Source organism: Camelus ferus, chromosome 3, assembly GCF_009834535.1.
Source record: "Camelus ferus isolate YT-003-E chromosome 3, BCGSAC_Cfer_1.0, whole genome shotgun sequence".
NCBI lineage: Eukaryota > Metazoa > Chordata > Mammalia > Artiodactyla > Camelidae > Camelus > Camelus ferus.
In genome coordinates, this window is record NC_045698.1 from 53,714,186 (window position 1) to 53,731,344 (window position 17,159).

Consider the following 17,159-nt stretch of genomic DNA (forward strand, 5'->3'; position numbering starts at 1 on the left):
GCTAAATTTGCTTTCTCAAATTTGAGAATCCTACTCTATGGCTTATAGTCTTAGTTTCATATTCATTGTATTTCTTCTGTCATTAATATCTTATTCTAAATCACTTCAAATCCTTTTTGTGCTTAATGGAAAAAAAATACTAAAATCTAGCAGATATATACATAAAATTTGGCTCCAAACTTTAAATTGGTTATTTTTAACTTATTAATTAGACATTTACAACCCTAGGCTTAAATTCATATTTTCCATAAATATTCATTAAGTACCTACTATGTGCTGTGCACTGTGCTATAAGAATAAATAGATGTATGAAAAGCTATAAGCAGGAGGCTTTGAGAATCTCTTTCTGAATGTTGTAACCTCATACAAACCTTTCCCTGAATAAGAAGCGTTTTTTAAAAGTGAAATTTTGGCAAGCATATACATTTGGCTCTAATTGGTGTATTTATATCTGTGTACTGTGGTATATATACTCATCAGTGAAATATTTCTAGACACGTATTTCCGAGGATCATTAACATCTTTGACGTATCTGTTTTTTATTATCCTGATAAAGGCAAACTTAAACATCATTCAACTTTTTAGACTCAGTAATTAAGTTTTAGAGAAACAATGAATTATTAAGTCTGGTTTTTAAAAAATGAAACAGTTGGCTTCTCTCAGCATAATTTATTTCTATTTATGTCAATTAAATGTTGGTAGAATGGGGTATTTACATTAAATGGCCCCCGGTTAATAATTTTCATGCCACATTCGCCATGTAAACTCTCTCATGGCCCCCAGCTTCAGGAATGCTGTGTACCCGGAATGTCACCAGTGTGTTCATTGTGAGAGAGAACTGGAAGGTAATAGGTCTTCAGATACTTAAATTATTTTAAATGTTTGCTTTTGGCTGTGTGAATGATCAGTGGTTTGTTTGCCCAGTTTAGTTTAATTCAGCAAGTATTGATTGAGGACCTGATGTGGAGTGTTTGTACTCTATTAAAAAATATATATATATCTCCATCCTTCTTGGACAGCAAGAAAACATCGCGAATCAGTGCATGTCTTCTAGTTGGTAGTAAATACCAGCACTAAGAACCACATTATGAGTGATATTTTACTAAATGAGAAGGCTGTTGTGAATTTTATTGGCATCAGAAATATTGCTTATGAAAGTCTGTCTGCTTTATTTAGCTCCGAGAGCTGTGTCTACCAAGCAGGAGATACCTCACTTCATCTTTTTGATGGGAACCGGTTGTGTACCTTTAATGCTTCAAAGTCACCTGAGGGTTTGGTTTGTTTTGGTTCAGTTTTAAGTGCATATTCCAGGCAGGACCCCTGAATATGGGTCCCCTGGAGGTACTATTATGATGAAGGAGACTCTTGGACTCTGTAATTAAGAAATTCTACAAGTGACTCAGAAATATATCCAGATTTAGGAACCATTGTTCAATTTCAACACGATGTTTTACAGAAGGAAAAACAGAAACAAAGTCTGTGGTTTGCTGGTGCTCATAATGTGAGTTCAGTTATAAGGATGCTTCCTCTGGTTGTGTTGAGTTCACCTCTGTTGATCTTATTAATTAACCTGATTAGTCTTTCCGTCATTACTGATTAATATTATCCTTCCTTTGATGGCCTTAATTATTTGTGGTTTTCCTCAAATAGTAGTTAAGGTTGGGAAAGAGTATTTGCCCTGTTAACTATTTTCCTTTGGAGTTCTTGGGACTAACCCACAGAGTAGACTAGTAGATGTACTGAGGAATGATTTGCCCAGTCAGCACACTGTGGGATTCCCTTGATAGGAAAACACCCATGACCTTCGTAAGTGGTGCCTGCATGTGCTTTGCAGATGGTTCAGTGAACATGGTTTCATGTAAACCAAAGTTTGGCATTTTACTGGATTGCTGCCTTGATTCTCAGCAATGTTTCCATTGACACTGAAAGGTTGCTGTAGTGGTTTTTTGCTTGGTTATATTGTAGTTGACTGTTGTGGCTGTTAAAAATTGACTTTAATTACCGTAGGTGATCGGATTGCAACTGTTAGTGGAAACAATTATACTGGAGAAAGACTTAACCTTTTTTTTGTCTATTATAATAATTTCATTGCTGCTAATAAAGTATTTTTAATATTGGTAAAAGAAAGCTGGTTATTTATCTTGGTAATTAAAATCACTTTGCCTTGTCTTAACATTATGATACAGTAGAGTGTAAAGTGTTCTTAAATGTATCATTTCGTGATTTTTAAAAATAATATTTGTTTTTCTAATGACACTGTGAAACTTGTTCATTTTGCAAATTTAAAACTATAGAAAAGCTCAAAAAGGAAAAAAAAATTAAATAACTGTAATTTCACCACCTGGAAATCATATTGTTTAGGTATATGGCCTTCCAAGCTTTTTAAAAATGCACACATATAGTAGTGAATTATTTGACTTCATTCCATTTCTGGGTTAATGTTTATGTTTAATTAAATACAGTTCAGCTCTACTACTGCACATTTTTATACCTTTTAAATACCATGCAGTATCTACGTATCTTTTAATATTTGGTATTCTTTCGTGGCTTTTTCTCTTCTTAGACGTTAACTTTTTTTTTCCTCCTTACACCATCCTTCTTAAAAGTTAGAATACTTTTGTTATTCAGGAGATAATTTTCCTTTTGTAAAAGTTGCATAAGATGCAATAAAAAAGCCAAGACTCCCATACTGGACAGAATTCTGTGAAATTTTTAGCATAGTGAAGTGAATAGAACATCTTTAATTTCAAAAAGAAGGCAAAATTAGCCAATATTAAAAAAGCCCTCCTATACAAAGCACTTAGAGGACAAATATGAGGAATGTAGAAGAGGCAGATTGATAGAGGCAGAAAACAGAATAGTGGTCACCAGGGACTGAGGGGAGGGGAGGGCAGGGAGTTATTTTTTAACGGAATGTTTGAGGATGATAAAAAGTTCTGCTGTTGGATAGTAGTGATGACTGCACATTGTGAATATGCTTAATATCACTGAATTAATACACCTAAAAATGTTAAAATGGTAAATTTTAGTTTTATATATGTAATATATATACTTATGTTATATATTGTTTTAAATGCACTTAAAGTATGTCAAAAAAATCCTTCTGCGGTACAAATAATTATTGCCTCTTTAACAATTTTGATATTTAAGCTCTAATTACTTACTCAATATTAAAGAATCTTTTCTCCCCCCCCCCGTTAATTGCAGTATTTCTCCCTCATGCTAGCATTTTCCTTCATGAAGCTGAGATTGTGTTTTGAAGGGACAGAGGCCCACCCCTTTTGCTAAAATTTAAAAATATCTAGAATGTTACCTCAAAATATCAGGATCTCATAAAAATAAACCCTTGTTCAAGTCTGCATGAAAGTATTCTCAATTTTAGAAGCTGATTCAAAAAGTAATAATTTCTTTTCTCCATTAATGTTTTATTAAGCTTTGTTGACCTATATAAGGGTTATAGACTAGGAGGAAGTAGGGGATTAGACAGATTAGTCGGCCGCCACTCCTAAAAATATCAGAGTGATTTTTTTTCTTAATCACGTATCTGTAACCTGTCTACTCAGAGCAACCTAACTCTGAGATGAAACCTAAGGAATGAATTTTCCATTTTTCACTACATTTGAATATAAACATAGATGGAATGATGATTATGACATAGGTTCTGAAATTCCTTAGGTCTCTAACATATTTTAACATTTGAAAAATTTCGGAATCATTGTCCAGTAGTATATCTCGTAAATGTTTTTTGAATTAATAAAAAATCACAAACTTTTTCTTAATTATGTTACATCCTGCCATGTTTCAAAAACTTATTTTAGGCAATTTACTGGGAGATACACAATAGAGCAGGGTAATAAGAGTGAAATATGGTATTCAAAAATCAAGGAGAAATAAGGATAGAAACGTAAGATAAAGTAAGGGTTGCTGTTTGTTATTATAAGGTGTTATTCACTTGTTTCCTAGTAACCAAAACCAAAAGGAAAATGTGTTAGTGATAAAATTCTGCATCCATCAGGATCATATGAAGTCATTCTATTGCTGAAATTTATTGGAAAAATGAATTTCTTAAGAAGAAGAATTTCTTAAGAGAAGTTAACAGAAAATATTTTTATCAATAAACAGTTCCCACAATTACAAATGCATACTTCCCCAGTGGCCTCAGTGACTGATTAAGGTGCCAGCATTTCTTCAGTGTCTGCTAGGCAGCATTGCTACCTTATCATCAGGTGCTATAAAAAATACAGTCTTGAAAGAAAATGTGTTGGCTCCTAATGCAGTGGCTTTCAGACCGTTCTGCAGGGTGTTAAGAGCCCCACAGAGCCCCCTCTGGATGGGAAAAAGGCCTCATGGTGCTGGGTTCTTGACCAAATCACCATTCCTTTTATCTCATCTGCAGAATTAAGTTAGTAAAATTTCATGTGAACAATGGATTTAACAGCTGAAAAGATACTTGTAAACCACTGGTCTAATAGTAGCTTTGGGACCATTGTTTAAAAAAAAAAATACATCCAACATCCCCTAAAATCTGGCCTGGCCTCCTTAAAGACAGAAATCCTGTGATACCATGAGGCACGCTGATACCATGGATCTTGCTGTATACATGCTTCAGTGCCATGTATATAAAGCCACCCACCCACCCATCCAGAGGTTAAATTTCATTTAGACTGCTTGGTATGTTTATGGTTTCTGTTTTTACATTCAGCTCTTAAATTCATATAAATTTATTTGGGAATATGATTTGAGTAGGGATACATCTTTGGTTTTTCTGTTTTTTTTTTTTCCCCTGAAACAACCAATTAGCTACCATGTTTTTTATTGATTGATCATTCATCCCTCCCTCCTGATTTGAAATCTCACCTTTGAATATCTTTCCCAAGAGCATTCTACAATTCCTGAAGTTCCCAATGAGACCACTCTGTTAACATAGTGTTTCTAGAAAGCGCTTAAGTATAGTACTTAAACTGTTGCATTAAAATCTTATCTGGTTTTTGCTTGTTATTCTAATTCTCGAGAATAAAAGAAGCCCCCCACCTCCAAATATGTGCCTTACTGGAGCTATTTTATTATCAGCCAAAGATTTGTTCTTTTTGTCAGCTCGCAACCTATCAGTAATAAAATCAAACAGTAAGTGGGCATCAAACATTATGATTCTGAAGAATTCAGAGTGGTTACAGAGATAGGAAAGTTTAATCTTCTAGCTTTGTGGTAGGGGAAATATAAGTAAAGTAAACATTGAAAATTGAGGTAAAAAACAGAATGAACTTTGAAAAGGTAACTAGCATGCTCCTAAGCTAGCAATATTTTAGAAATTAAGTTTTGTAGTTACCAATATTAAAATGGATAAAATTGACAGCACTTTGAGTAAAACCTCCATCAAAGTTGTAGTTAATTACAGTTTCTAAGTGCCACTGATTCCTGGAGCAGTTCTTCTAAGCCTCTCCCAGTCTGGAGTAGGGGAAACATTACACTCAGTCTCCCTTGCCCGGTCCAGGGCTCCAGCCACAGGATGGTTAAAGCTTAATTTTACCATGAGTTTCTCCAGAAATAAAAGGTATATTATGCTGCCGTTGGTCACATGTGAACTGATGCAGCAAAACAAAATTGAGGAAGGCATTTTGCTAAGAAAATAGTTACCAGCATTCACAAAGCTGGCTAGTGTTTCAAAGCCTGAATTCTAAGTTTTGCTGTTGACTGCATGACCTTGAGTGAGTGTACCTAATTATTCTCTTCCCACCTCAGGGTTTTTCTTTTTGGTACATTTTACCGAATGTGTTCTGTAGATCATTATTTTCAGAAGGTGCTCCAGGAGAAGTTTCAAGCGTCCATGGTTAAATGAGTTGGAAGTGCTGTGTACTAGATCAGCTCTGTGAAACGCACGATGTGTAGTAGAATGTGAAAGGCCCCAAAGGAGTCTTAGAGGGAAGAACCCTTACGTCTTTCGGACCCATGTCTTGACATCTCTAAGGACTGTTCCCTGGAGCCCATTTTAGGAACCTGTGTTATAGGAACCTCTATAATTCAAGTTCTAGTTAAAAAAAATTTTTTTTTCATTTGAATAAGTGATTTCAACAGGGTACCTTAATTCACAGTATCAGTGTGGAATCTTCTTAAGGAGACACTGGAAAAAGCTTAGGGTTGTACAATAACCTTGTGCTCATGGATTTTAAACACAGCAGCCCAGAGAAGCGTTGTTTTCCCCTGTGAGCACCAAAACTCTGTTTTGAAATAATTGGTCAAAAAAAAACGCCGAGTCAGAGATTTCCCTCCTTTTCAGGAGCCCTGTCCTGTACCTCAGATTCTACCCAGAATGTTTCTACAAGGTGCTATTTGATGTTAGACACTCTTTATAGCCAACATGTGTTTTCTTTTGTTTAATATAATTTCAGCTAGTATTGGCTCAAAGAACATAGACCCCCTAGGGGTCATTATTGTTCAGAAAATAATGTCTGGCTTCCTCTTAATGACGTTCACAGGAAAATCAGGGTATTGCCATCTTATTTGTAGGATGGGGGCTGCAGATAACATATGCAAAGGACGGAGTACATTTATGGAAGAACTGACTGACACAGCAGAAATAATAAGAAAAGCAACATCCCAGTCTTTGGTTATCTTGGATGAACTGGGAAGAGGGACGAGCACCTACGATGGAATCGCCATAGCTTATGCTACACTTGAGCATTTTATTAGAGAGGTAAGCCTCTTGCCAACCTTTTGTACATGAATGGTACATACTATACAAATTGCTTTCCTGACCTCAGTTTCTAAATATTCAAAATTATCTTTGTTATAATTGATCCTCTGCCTGCAATTGATCATTCAAGTGCTACGTGGAACTCAGGTAGACTGGCCCTGAATAATGTTTGTCACTCTTTGATGTGTCTCCCTTTCTTATGCTTAAGCAGAATAAACCTGGTCAGTAGGAGAAAGGCCTCCCTGGCAATATTTCCACCTAGAACTGTATCTTATTATCCTTGGCAAACTCTAAATCAAGAGTTGCATCCATCCACCTGCAACCCAATTCTTGAAAAAAGAACCAAATTAGGAGACTGGTGCAATTTTTGTCCCTGTGAAATACTTTTTTCCGGCAACATCCTAAAAGATCTCCATATGGCCTTTAATCGGATCTATTTGTATCTCTGTTTCAGTAATAGTACTCCAGAGTTCATTTCTGAGCATCTCAATGTGAAATTTTGTTTGTGTCAAACTTTCAATCCATGTCATCTCTACCAGACTCTCCCCTTTATTAATCCTCTCTGTCTGTTTATTTTGACCTCTCCCCCTTTCTCCCTCCTTCTTAGCACCTGCCCCTAAACCTTGTCTCTTCTGTTTTTTCTTTTTCTATTTTGTTCTCTACTTTTTTACACTTTTCTTTGTTTCTATGTCTTTCTCCCATTTTCATTTCTGGCTTTCTTCCTTAAATAGCCAATAAAAGCATATTTTTCTCATATTTCTTTGCAAAAAAAATGCAAAAATAAAATCCCCTTTTCTTTAAATTTTTGTGGCCCTCAGTTTTAATATTTAGTTAGATTACATAGTTAATGATGGCATATTTTCTATTTTAAAAGAAATACTTTTAATTTTTCTTTGAAAAGAAATTCTGTATTTGCAGAAAGATACAGCTCAAGAACTTCTTTCCTCATTATAGAAACTGTGTCTCACAGGTTCAGTGAAGTCCTGTGTCTGCCTCCAAAACATATTTTAAACATTTATTTAAGAATATTACTCAGCTGTTAAAAAAAATGAAATTTTGCCATTTGCAGCAACATGGATAGACTTGGAGGGCATTTTGTTAAGTAAGTCAGAGGAAAATAAAATACTGTATGATATCACTTATATGTGGAATCTAAAAAATACAATAAACTAGTGAATAAAACAAAAAAGAAGCTGACTCACAGATATAGAGGACAAACTACTGATTTCCAATGGGGAGAGGGATGGGGGAGGGGCATCATAGGGGTAGGTGGGGAAAAAGGGTTATTATGGATTAAATGAAATCATTTCATACATGAAGCCATGTGTGAAACTTGTACAGCACTATAGAATTTGAAGAATTTTTCATTTAATAAAAAATAAAAAATAAAAACATTCATTTAAGAGCCTTTAGGAACAAAATATGACAGAGCTGAATTTGTCAACTGTGATTTCATCATTTCTACTCTGTAGCAGTTTATCAGTTACTATGACTGCATAGCAAATTACTCCAAAAGTAAGTGGCTTAAAACAGCAATAATCAGTTACTATGTCTCGCAGCGTCTGGAGGTGAGGAATTCAGGAGCAGCTTAGCTGCGTGGTTTTGGCTTAGGGCCTCTCCTGAGGTGGTAGTCAACTTGCCAGCCAGGGCTGGAGTCATCTGAAGGCTTGACCGGGCAGGAAGAATCTCTTCCAGTGTGGCTCACTCACATGGTTGGCAAGTTGGTGTTGGTGGTTGGCCAGGGCCCTTGGTTCCTTTCCCTGCTGTCCTCCCCACAGGGCTGTTTGAGTATCTTTACAGAGTGTCATCTGGCTTCTCCCTGAGGGAGTGTTCCAAGAGGCCAAGGTAGAGGCAGCAGTGCATTTTATGAGCAAGCTTCAGAAGCCACACGCTGTCACTGCCATCATGTTCTGTTGACCACACAGCCGCCCCCCCAACCCCGATTCATTGTGGGAAGGGGCTCCTCAAGAGCATAAACATTGGGAAGTAAAGATCTCTGGGGCCATGTTGGAGGCTGGCTACCAAAAGCAGTTTGTCAGTATTTCCAAGATTCTCTAAGAACCTTCAGGAACCAATTTTGACAGAACTGAGTTTGTCACTTCTGTTTTCATTGCCTATATAGCAGTTTTGGGTTACTTTAAGTGTTAATGAAGAAAGTATTAGTTTTAGATAAAACTTACCTTGGAGGTAAATCACTGAAGATTTATCAGGAGCAAGAGTCATTAACATTCTTATAGATAAAAATCATTTTTTTTCATGGTGTCTTTTGATTGCTGAAATGGAGAGAGAGAAAAGAGAAGAGGAGTTGGGGAGGTTTTGTGTTGCTGCGGCGAGCTGAACATGGCCTTGAGGAGAGCGGTGGTGTAATCCCAGACCCTCATGTCTTCCAGCTAGAATTGCCCGTCAGCTCAGGGAAGGGGCACCATGGAGACAGCCAGTCCTAAGATGCTTCAGGGCAGATTTTAAGAGCAACTTGTCAAAAGAAATCCTGCCTTAATAAGTTTATTTTTAATTGTAATTAGAGAGAAGGTATACATTATGACTTTAAATAAAGTAAATGGCAGATGGATCAGCACTGGAGTTCTTCAATTTAATTACCCTCTTCTGTTACTTTCTAGACCATGAGTTGGTGTTAACTTCCCTTAAAATAGGGATTTCTAGAACACATATAATGTGTGCTCTAAAGCAGTGCTTATTAAATAATCCACAAGTCTATATTGATACTAATAAAACAAAAATAAATTTTAAAATGATGGGGGGTAAGGTGGGATGAAGGGAAAGCTGTACTTTACAAAATGTAAGCTAATGAATAGAGAATGCTGTTTATTGGCTGGCATTTTGGTGTTTTTTTAAATCAACATTAACTATGACAATATACCATTTTTTTAAATAAACATTTATTAACTAGCACAATAATAACTGATTCAGGCAATGATGATCAACAAATGGTGAAAGCTTTGGGTGAAAGATTGTTGGAGAAAAGGATATTCACAGTCTCAAATTAATACCCCACAGGTTATTTAATAATTACAAAAGAGAAAAAAGTACAATGAAGAAATCTTCTAGGCACCCACTACACCACATAAACAGATTTAGCATCCCCCGTAATGGGTCAGATTGACATCATGTGCCTCCTGTTGTGATGTACTGGAAAGGATATGTCATGTACATATATATGTAATATTCCTGGCAATAAGGTGTGATCTAAATTCCATCAGGAGGAAACAATTAGCTGACTCCAAATTGAGGCACATTGTGCAAAACAGCTCTCCTGAATAGTTCAAAAATGTTAAAGTCATAAAAGACAAAAAAGAAAAGGGTGGGGAACTTTTCTATAGTAATGGGGGCTAAGGAGACATGACTGAGTGCACCACATGAGCCTTTATTTTTTATTTAAATATAAAGAAACTTATAAAGAACATTATTGGGACAGTTGGGGAAATTCATGGGCTGTATATTAGTAAATAGTAATATATCAATGTTAAATTTCTTGAGTGTATCATTTTATTCTGGTTATGTAGGAGAATGTTTTTGTTCTCAGAAGATAGAATCTTAAGTATTTAGGGATGCAGTGTCACGATGGCTGCAGTTAATTCTCAAATGGTGCAGGAAAAAAAGTGTGTGTGTGTGTGTGTGTGTAGAGGTGAGGGAGGAAGAAAGGGAAAATTTACAGGCAAAATATTAAATGGTTGTCTAGATAAAGAATATATAAGTGTTCATTGTACTTTTCTTTCAACTTTTATGAATGTTTGAAGTTTTTCAAAATAAAGCTGGAGAAAAGTTTAAATTAAAATTTAAAAATAAAATAACATTCATTTTGTCTTACTGCTTTAGGTGAAATCCTTTACCCTGTTTGTTACGCATTATCCACCAGTTTGTGAGTTAGAAAAAAGTTACTCACAACATGTGGGGAATTATCACATGGGATTCTTGGTCATTGAGGATGAAAGCAAACAGGATCCAGGTATGAGATGTTCTTGCAGTAAGTACAATTAGAATTCTTTTGGTTTTCATGATTGATAACTCGAAGTTCATAGGAGCATAATTAATAATGAAAACTGTGAATGTTGATTGACATTTGCCCAAATTCATTTTCTCTAAGCTTAGAGTCAAGTAGGATTTGCATTTATCCTTACCTTCTCTGAGTCCTTCTCTGGCCTTCCTTATCTTATTTTTCTATAAGAAGAAGGTTGGGTAAGGGGGGATATTTAGGTTTTACTCTTAGATTCATTTCAGGAAAGATGCCCTAAGAGTCAGGTGTATTAGTCATCTTTTAAAATGCTCAATATATTTCCCAAAATATCATTTAACATTAATTAGTTACCAGGAGCCATATTCTATATTGGATGCATGTTTTATCTTAATTTGATAAGGAAACTCAATCTCAGGTAAAGTGGCTTTGCCCATGTCGGCCACCTGGGTAGGGGCTGAACTGAGCCTAGAATCCATGTCCTCTGCTTGCAGGTCCTCCTCTACTCTGTTAAAACTGCCGTGGGCTGTTTTTCCTAGCATTCTGCTTACTGCTTGTGTCACAGAAATGAAACAGTTCATGAAAAAGAACACCATTAGCTAATAGAAATAAATTCAAGTGCTGTAAGTAATATAGTAGATTTTAAACTTTTTTTTTCCTGTTCAGTAGTAATTTTTTTAAGCTGCCAACCTGTGGGCCAGTGACGGTTTTACACAGTTGGTGTGTTACAATGGAAAACCCATTATCCAAGATACTCCAGAGTCCACATTTTATTTTGGAAAAGAAATAAGTAAGGATGGACCTGAAAAAGAAATCAGGTGACTGGCCCAAAATAAAACAAAGCATTGGACCTAAGATAAATGTAATATTAGGCAATCGTTGCCTTTCACCACCCTGCTAGTCATGAAAAACACATCATAAATTCTCTCATGGAAGCAATTTCATATCTATTAATCTGCATCCAAAGTGACAGGGGAAGCTTATAAGCTGAAACCCAGTGGGATAAACAAGAGTTCACCAACAGGGAAGGGTCAGTGGTAAGCGTTTGATGTGAGCTGCCTACTAATGCAGACCCTTACTTCTTAAGTGTTTTGGCATTTTATTTTATTGATTTAAGTTTTTATTCATGAACATAATTAAAAAAAACTAAATGATGCTAGAGACTCATGCTAACAGGCAGTGGTCCCCTGCTTCCACCGCTTCACCCCACGGCCCCTCCCCATCCCTGTCCCCAGGCAGCCGCTCTTGACTCTCACCCTGTTTCTTCCACAGTTCTAAATTCCTGTGCTTATTTTCCTTTCTCTTGGTCCTCAAGACACACTACTGACTTCTCCTGTTAAATGAGGGTCTCCAGCACCCCCTTCCACTTCCTCCTGGTATAGTCGTTTCACATTTTTTCTGTTTCATTCATCGTCACTGTTTGTTTTCACTGTTACTGCAAGTAGGTATTGCTTATTCATGAACCAAGTATGGAGACAAGTATTTCTCTTTTCTTGAAGGTAATAATCACCTTGTTTTTTTTTTTCCTTTCGTTGTTTATTTGAGTCTATTGCTGAATCTTCCTGTGTCCCCCAATAGCTTTGTAAAACACCTCTCTAGACATTTTTCCACATGATTGAACCTGTTGGTTCCAGTTTTCCCCACTGAGGACATTTCTACTAGAGCCCTATGTCCTCCTGCTCATCTGAACTGGTTGTTGTCCAGAGATCTGCCTTTGCTGCCTTCCTAGGAAGTCTCTTAACCCCTTTTCTGTGCTTGTAATTCTGGCAGTCAGAACACTTGGACTCACATTCACACTGGACTCAGCCACCTCTAATTTCTTTTTTAATCTATCCTGAAAGTGACTTCAGAAACTATTTGATCAGCACACATCTCTAATAAATGCCTAGAGAAGTTCTGCTTTAAAACACTTTTGCCTGGGGTGGTAGTCATAGCTCAGCGGTAGAGCGCGTGCTTAGCATGCACAAGGTCCCGGGTTCAGTCCCCAGTGCCTCCGTTAAGGCGTGGAGTGAGGGGTCAACTTTTGCTAAGTTTCCCTGTAACAGGCAGAAACATGAATTATTGCTTTCACTGATTCTAAGCAGTGTCAGATAAGCTTCTCAATAATACCCATTTAAGAAATGGTCATGGCTTGTAAGTAAAGTCCTCATCAGGAACTTTTATTGTGAGACTGTAGAGAAGTGAGTCTTTTTTTTTTTTTTTTTTTTTTTTTAACCATCTCCTCTGTGACTTGGCTCTCCCTGCCTCCACGTTTCCTTTATATACACATACTCTCTCTCCCTTCCCCTCCCTGCCTCTCCCTCCCTCTCTCCCATGGAACGGGGGTGAAAGATGGTCTCAAGGTAGACTATAACTCTAAAAACAGCTCCCTCAGGTGATTATGGAAATTTATTTATCTTGGCGGCGTAAGCACTACCATAATTAGTACAAAAGTGGAGACTAGCACGTGATGACAAATTCAGCAGTTGTTTGTACTGAGGTGTGTTGATGAGTCACTCAGAGCAATATAATATTATATATAATTTAGCTATATTTTATAGCTGTATTATATGTAAGAAACCCTTTTTGCTAGTTATATATTATATGTATATAAAGCAAAAAAAGAAAAACCCATCAGCAAAGCAGTGTTTAAATGAGGGGATTTTATGGCATTTAGTACACTTTCAGAAAAAGATGAATGGATGGATAGTGAACAGATGGACAGACAGATGAATTAATCTTTTTTTTCTTTTTTTTTTTTAAAGGAAAGATCAGTGTGAAAGTTAGATTGTAGAGGAGAGACTGGAGGTGGGGACATCAGTTAGGACTAACCCAGTTGAAATGATAAAGGCTATATTTGCCTTAAAGATGACAAGTTTGCTTTTTTGATACCCTGCTGCTGCACACTTCGCTTTTGGTCTTGTGAGCACTGAGGGGTAGCAGAAGATTATCCAGGTTAGCAGGCAGTGGTTTCTACATGCTTCTTTCCTAGTCTTTTCCCACCCACTTCCTCACCTGTTCTTTGTGTTCCTTAAGTTTTATTTAGAGGCAAAAGTTACTCTTAGTGCTTTGTAATGTGAGTTTTAGTCTGTGTATTCCTGAGACTGTTAGCTTTCTTTTCACCTCCTACCTCCAGCACCGACCCTTAGAAACATATTACTTGTCTGGGGCTGAATTCTTAGAGGAGGTTAAAGAAAATTCCATTATCCTTTTTCTTTGTTGTGTTCAGTCTTTTGGCTTTTTTGTTTTTAGCTGATAAAAGAATAAAGCATACACATTTATCAAATGAAATAATGTATGAGAAAAGTTTCGGTAGAACTATGCTAAGTATACTAGGGTCTCAGAAATGATTGTGAATCTGGTTCATCTGGGACATTTTTGCAACACAGTGCAGTTATATTGAATTTCGTAATTAAAAGCTGCATGATCCTGAGGTGCTTTAGATTTATCAACAATTAAACTGTATGCAGCTGTTGAGGAGGAAGAATTTTTCCTCTGCCCTTCTTGGTTCTTCGGCTGATCTAATAATCAAATTAACAGAAGACAGATTAACAGGAGAAAAATAAATGTAATTATGTACCTACCGGGGCCCCATAAGAATATGAAGGCAGGTTGGGCAGTTGAGGCTTCTGTATCTTCCTGACCTAGGAAATGGGAGAGGAGATGGGGCTTCAAAGGGGAAGAGGGTATATGAAAAGGAATATAAGTATGTATATGCATGACTGGGACATTGTGCTGTAGACCAGAAATTGACACATTGTAACTGACTCTGCTTCAATAAAAATAAAAATAAAAGGTGGTAAGGAAGAGGGTAATTCACAGGGCAATAAGAAAAACAAATATTTGGTAATTAGATATTTGTCCGGCCATACAGATAGAAGATAAAAGTTACCTCTGGTAATAGCTCTGTCTCTGAGCCAGGGTCCCCCCACCCCCATCTAAATTCTCTTAGGCCACTGAGGAGGTGGGTAAAAAGCCCTTCCTGAGCCTTTTGGACCTCCATTGTCTTCAGCTCAAGATAACCTGCATGCCATAGCGGCACGTTTTGGGGAGGCTGGTTCTGAACCCCTCCATAGCATTGTCTTTGTATTATTGTGCCTATTATATCCCAGTTCTTTTAACATTGTAACTTCATGTTTATGTAGTATGTGATAGGCTGGCTTCCCCAGGAAGCAGATTCTGAGATTCGCATGAGTTTCACTGGGGAGTGCTCTCCTGATCAACACCCAAGCACAGGACTAGGCGGGACTCAGCTGTGTTACAGTTTTGAGGCTTCAGCCATCCCTACTGAGCTCTGAGACTGGGCTGGAGTTGGCTCACCTTGAGGTGAGAGAGCCAGGCTTTTATACTTTTCATGAGTTATCTATTGTTGCATAACAAATTACCCCCAAAACATAGCAGCTTAGCACTACAAATATTTAATATCTCATAATTTCTGTGGGTCAGGAATCCAGGGGCAGCTAAGCCGAACACCTCTACCTCACAGTCTCTCACAAGGCTCCATCAAGGTATCGGCTGGGGCAGCAGTCATTTGAAGGCTTGACTGGGGCAGCCCATGGCCCAGCCCCCTCACATGGTCAGTGGCATCCCTCAGAATATCCACTTCCAACTTTACTCACGTGGCTGTGGGCAGGCCTCCAGGCCCTCACTGACTTATTGGCCAGAGACATCAATTTCTTTCCATGAGGACCTCTCCATATAGCAGCCCACAGCATGGCAACTGGCTTCCCTTAGACAAAACAAGCGAGAAAGTGAGTGCTCAAGACAGGCCAGTCTTTTGTAATCTAGTCTAGTCGCAAAAATGACATACCATAATTTTTGTCATATTCTGTTCTTTGGAATCAAGTCCCCTGGTCCTGCCCACACTCCAGGAGAGGCAGTGACGTAAGAGCATGAATACCAGGAGGCAGGGATTTTTGGTGGCCTCTTAGAGTCTGCCTATCAACCCCCTGAGCAACCAGTCACACATGCAGGCTGCCCAGGGTGACCTTGCATGAAGCAGAGCTCTTCAGCTGAGGCAGTTCCCAACAAGAGCAACAGCTGAGGGTTGCAGGCTAACAAATTTCCTGACAGTTGGGTCAATAAACCCTTCAGTCCCAAGTGGGATTTGGGTAGTACCGAACAGCATCCCCTTCAATATGTATAACTGTTAGTTAACTAGGGTATTTAATAAGCCAGAGTTTCTCTGTCTTGTAATTTAAACTGTGCAACATGTAATATTTCCTTACCTGCTTTTGTTATTTTATTTCTAGCAGTCTTAGAAACATCTTTTATATATGTTACTTTACATTATATACAAGAGACTGTTTGGTGAACACATTTTTCCTCTGGGATACCACTTTTTAAAAATCTGTTTTTAAAGGAGAAATTATATTATGCCTTGTATCAGAATCACTCTCTTTTTGATATAGAAATTTTGTTCAAATTTTTCAGCAAGCAGCATAAAACTAAATACTTCTTAGCTTACAATGAATAATTGTTAAGGACCAGTTTAACTGAGCTAAAAGATAAATCTTAAATGCAGACGCATTTTCAAAACAGCATTTGCCCTTTTTCTAAACATGTAATATTGATAAAAGGAGCTAACAAGTGATTAGGGACAGTGGATTTCTTTTTTAGGTTATGAATTTTAATTGAGTAAAGTTAAAAGAATTTATATGTTGTCTTTAATCCTCTGATTTCTTTCCAACTTTCAAGCATGGTTTTCTTTATCTCTCTTTCTCTCTCTTTTAACTTTATTTTTTAGGTGAAGAAGACCCAGTTGTTGATTTTGTCACTTTTCTTTATCAAATAACCAGAGGAGTTGCAGCCAGGAGTTATGGACTAAATGTGGCTAAACTTGCAGATATTCCTGGAGAAATTTTGAAGAAAGCAGCTATCAAGTCAAAAGAGCTGGAAACATTAGTAAATATGAAAAGGTCAGGGTGATTGTGCTGCATTTTTTGATTTGTAATGAAATGTTCCAAGTTGTCCAGGGGAGAAGATTGTCCTATAAATGAACATCAGATCTTCCTTCAAGTACCTCTTCAAATATTCTGAAACATTTAATTACAATAAAATGAAAACAGCTCTTCCCAGAGCTCTCTAGTCATATCTTTATCTATTAAGTTGCAAGATTGGTTTTTCCAATCATTTTTCTAAAAACTTGATTCCTTATGTGTGCCAACACATTTAGTTGCTTAAAATATTCATTTATGCAGAAAATTACTAGAAGAAACCTCAATATATAAAACACTTACAGTACTTCTTTTATTCATATATATAGTGGTTGCATTCAGAAATTAAGAATTCTGTCAGGACATGAATGAAAATAATAGTATCATGTAGCTAGGTGATTGAGGCAGTATCCACATGTCACTTTGTGGATTTGTTTGTGACACATTTTTCATTCTAAACTGACTTCTGTGTCATCTAGAATGCTTATGTGAATGCATTCCACCTTTTACCCTGGATATCTGGTCAGTATGTAGTCAGTATATAAACTAATCTTCATATACACCTGAGACATACTTTAGAAAG

At 37.1% G+C, this 17,159-nt stretch overlaps 1 protein-coding gene across 6 annotated transcripts in view; it reads left to right on the forward strand.

The window, feature by feature from the left end:
• The window catches only part of MSH3 (mutS homolog 3), a 137,730-nt gene that overhangs the window by 117,908 nt on the left and 2,663 nt on the right, over nt 1–17,159 (forward strand). For 5 of the 6 annotated variants that reach the window (XM_032475184.1, XM_032475159.1, XM_032475189.1 and 2 more), the window contains 3 exons: nt 6,505–6,691; nt 10,526–10,673; nt 16,387–16,558. In XM_032475184.1, coding sequence (XP_032331075.1) covers nt 6,505–6,691; nt 10,526–10,673; nt 16,387–16,558 — 507 coding nt within the window. The remainder of the gene's footprint in view (nt 1–6,504; nt 6,692–10,525; nt 10,674–16,386; nt 16,559–17,159) is intronic. The other variant, XM_032475174.1, reaches the window with a different exon arrangement.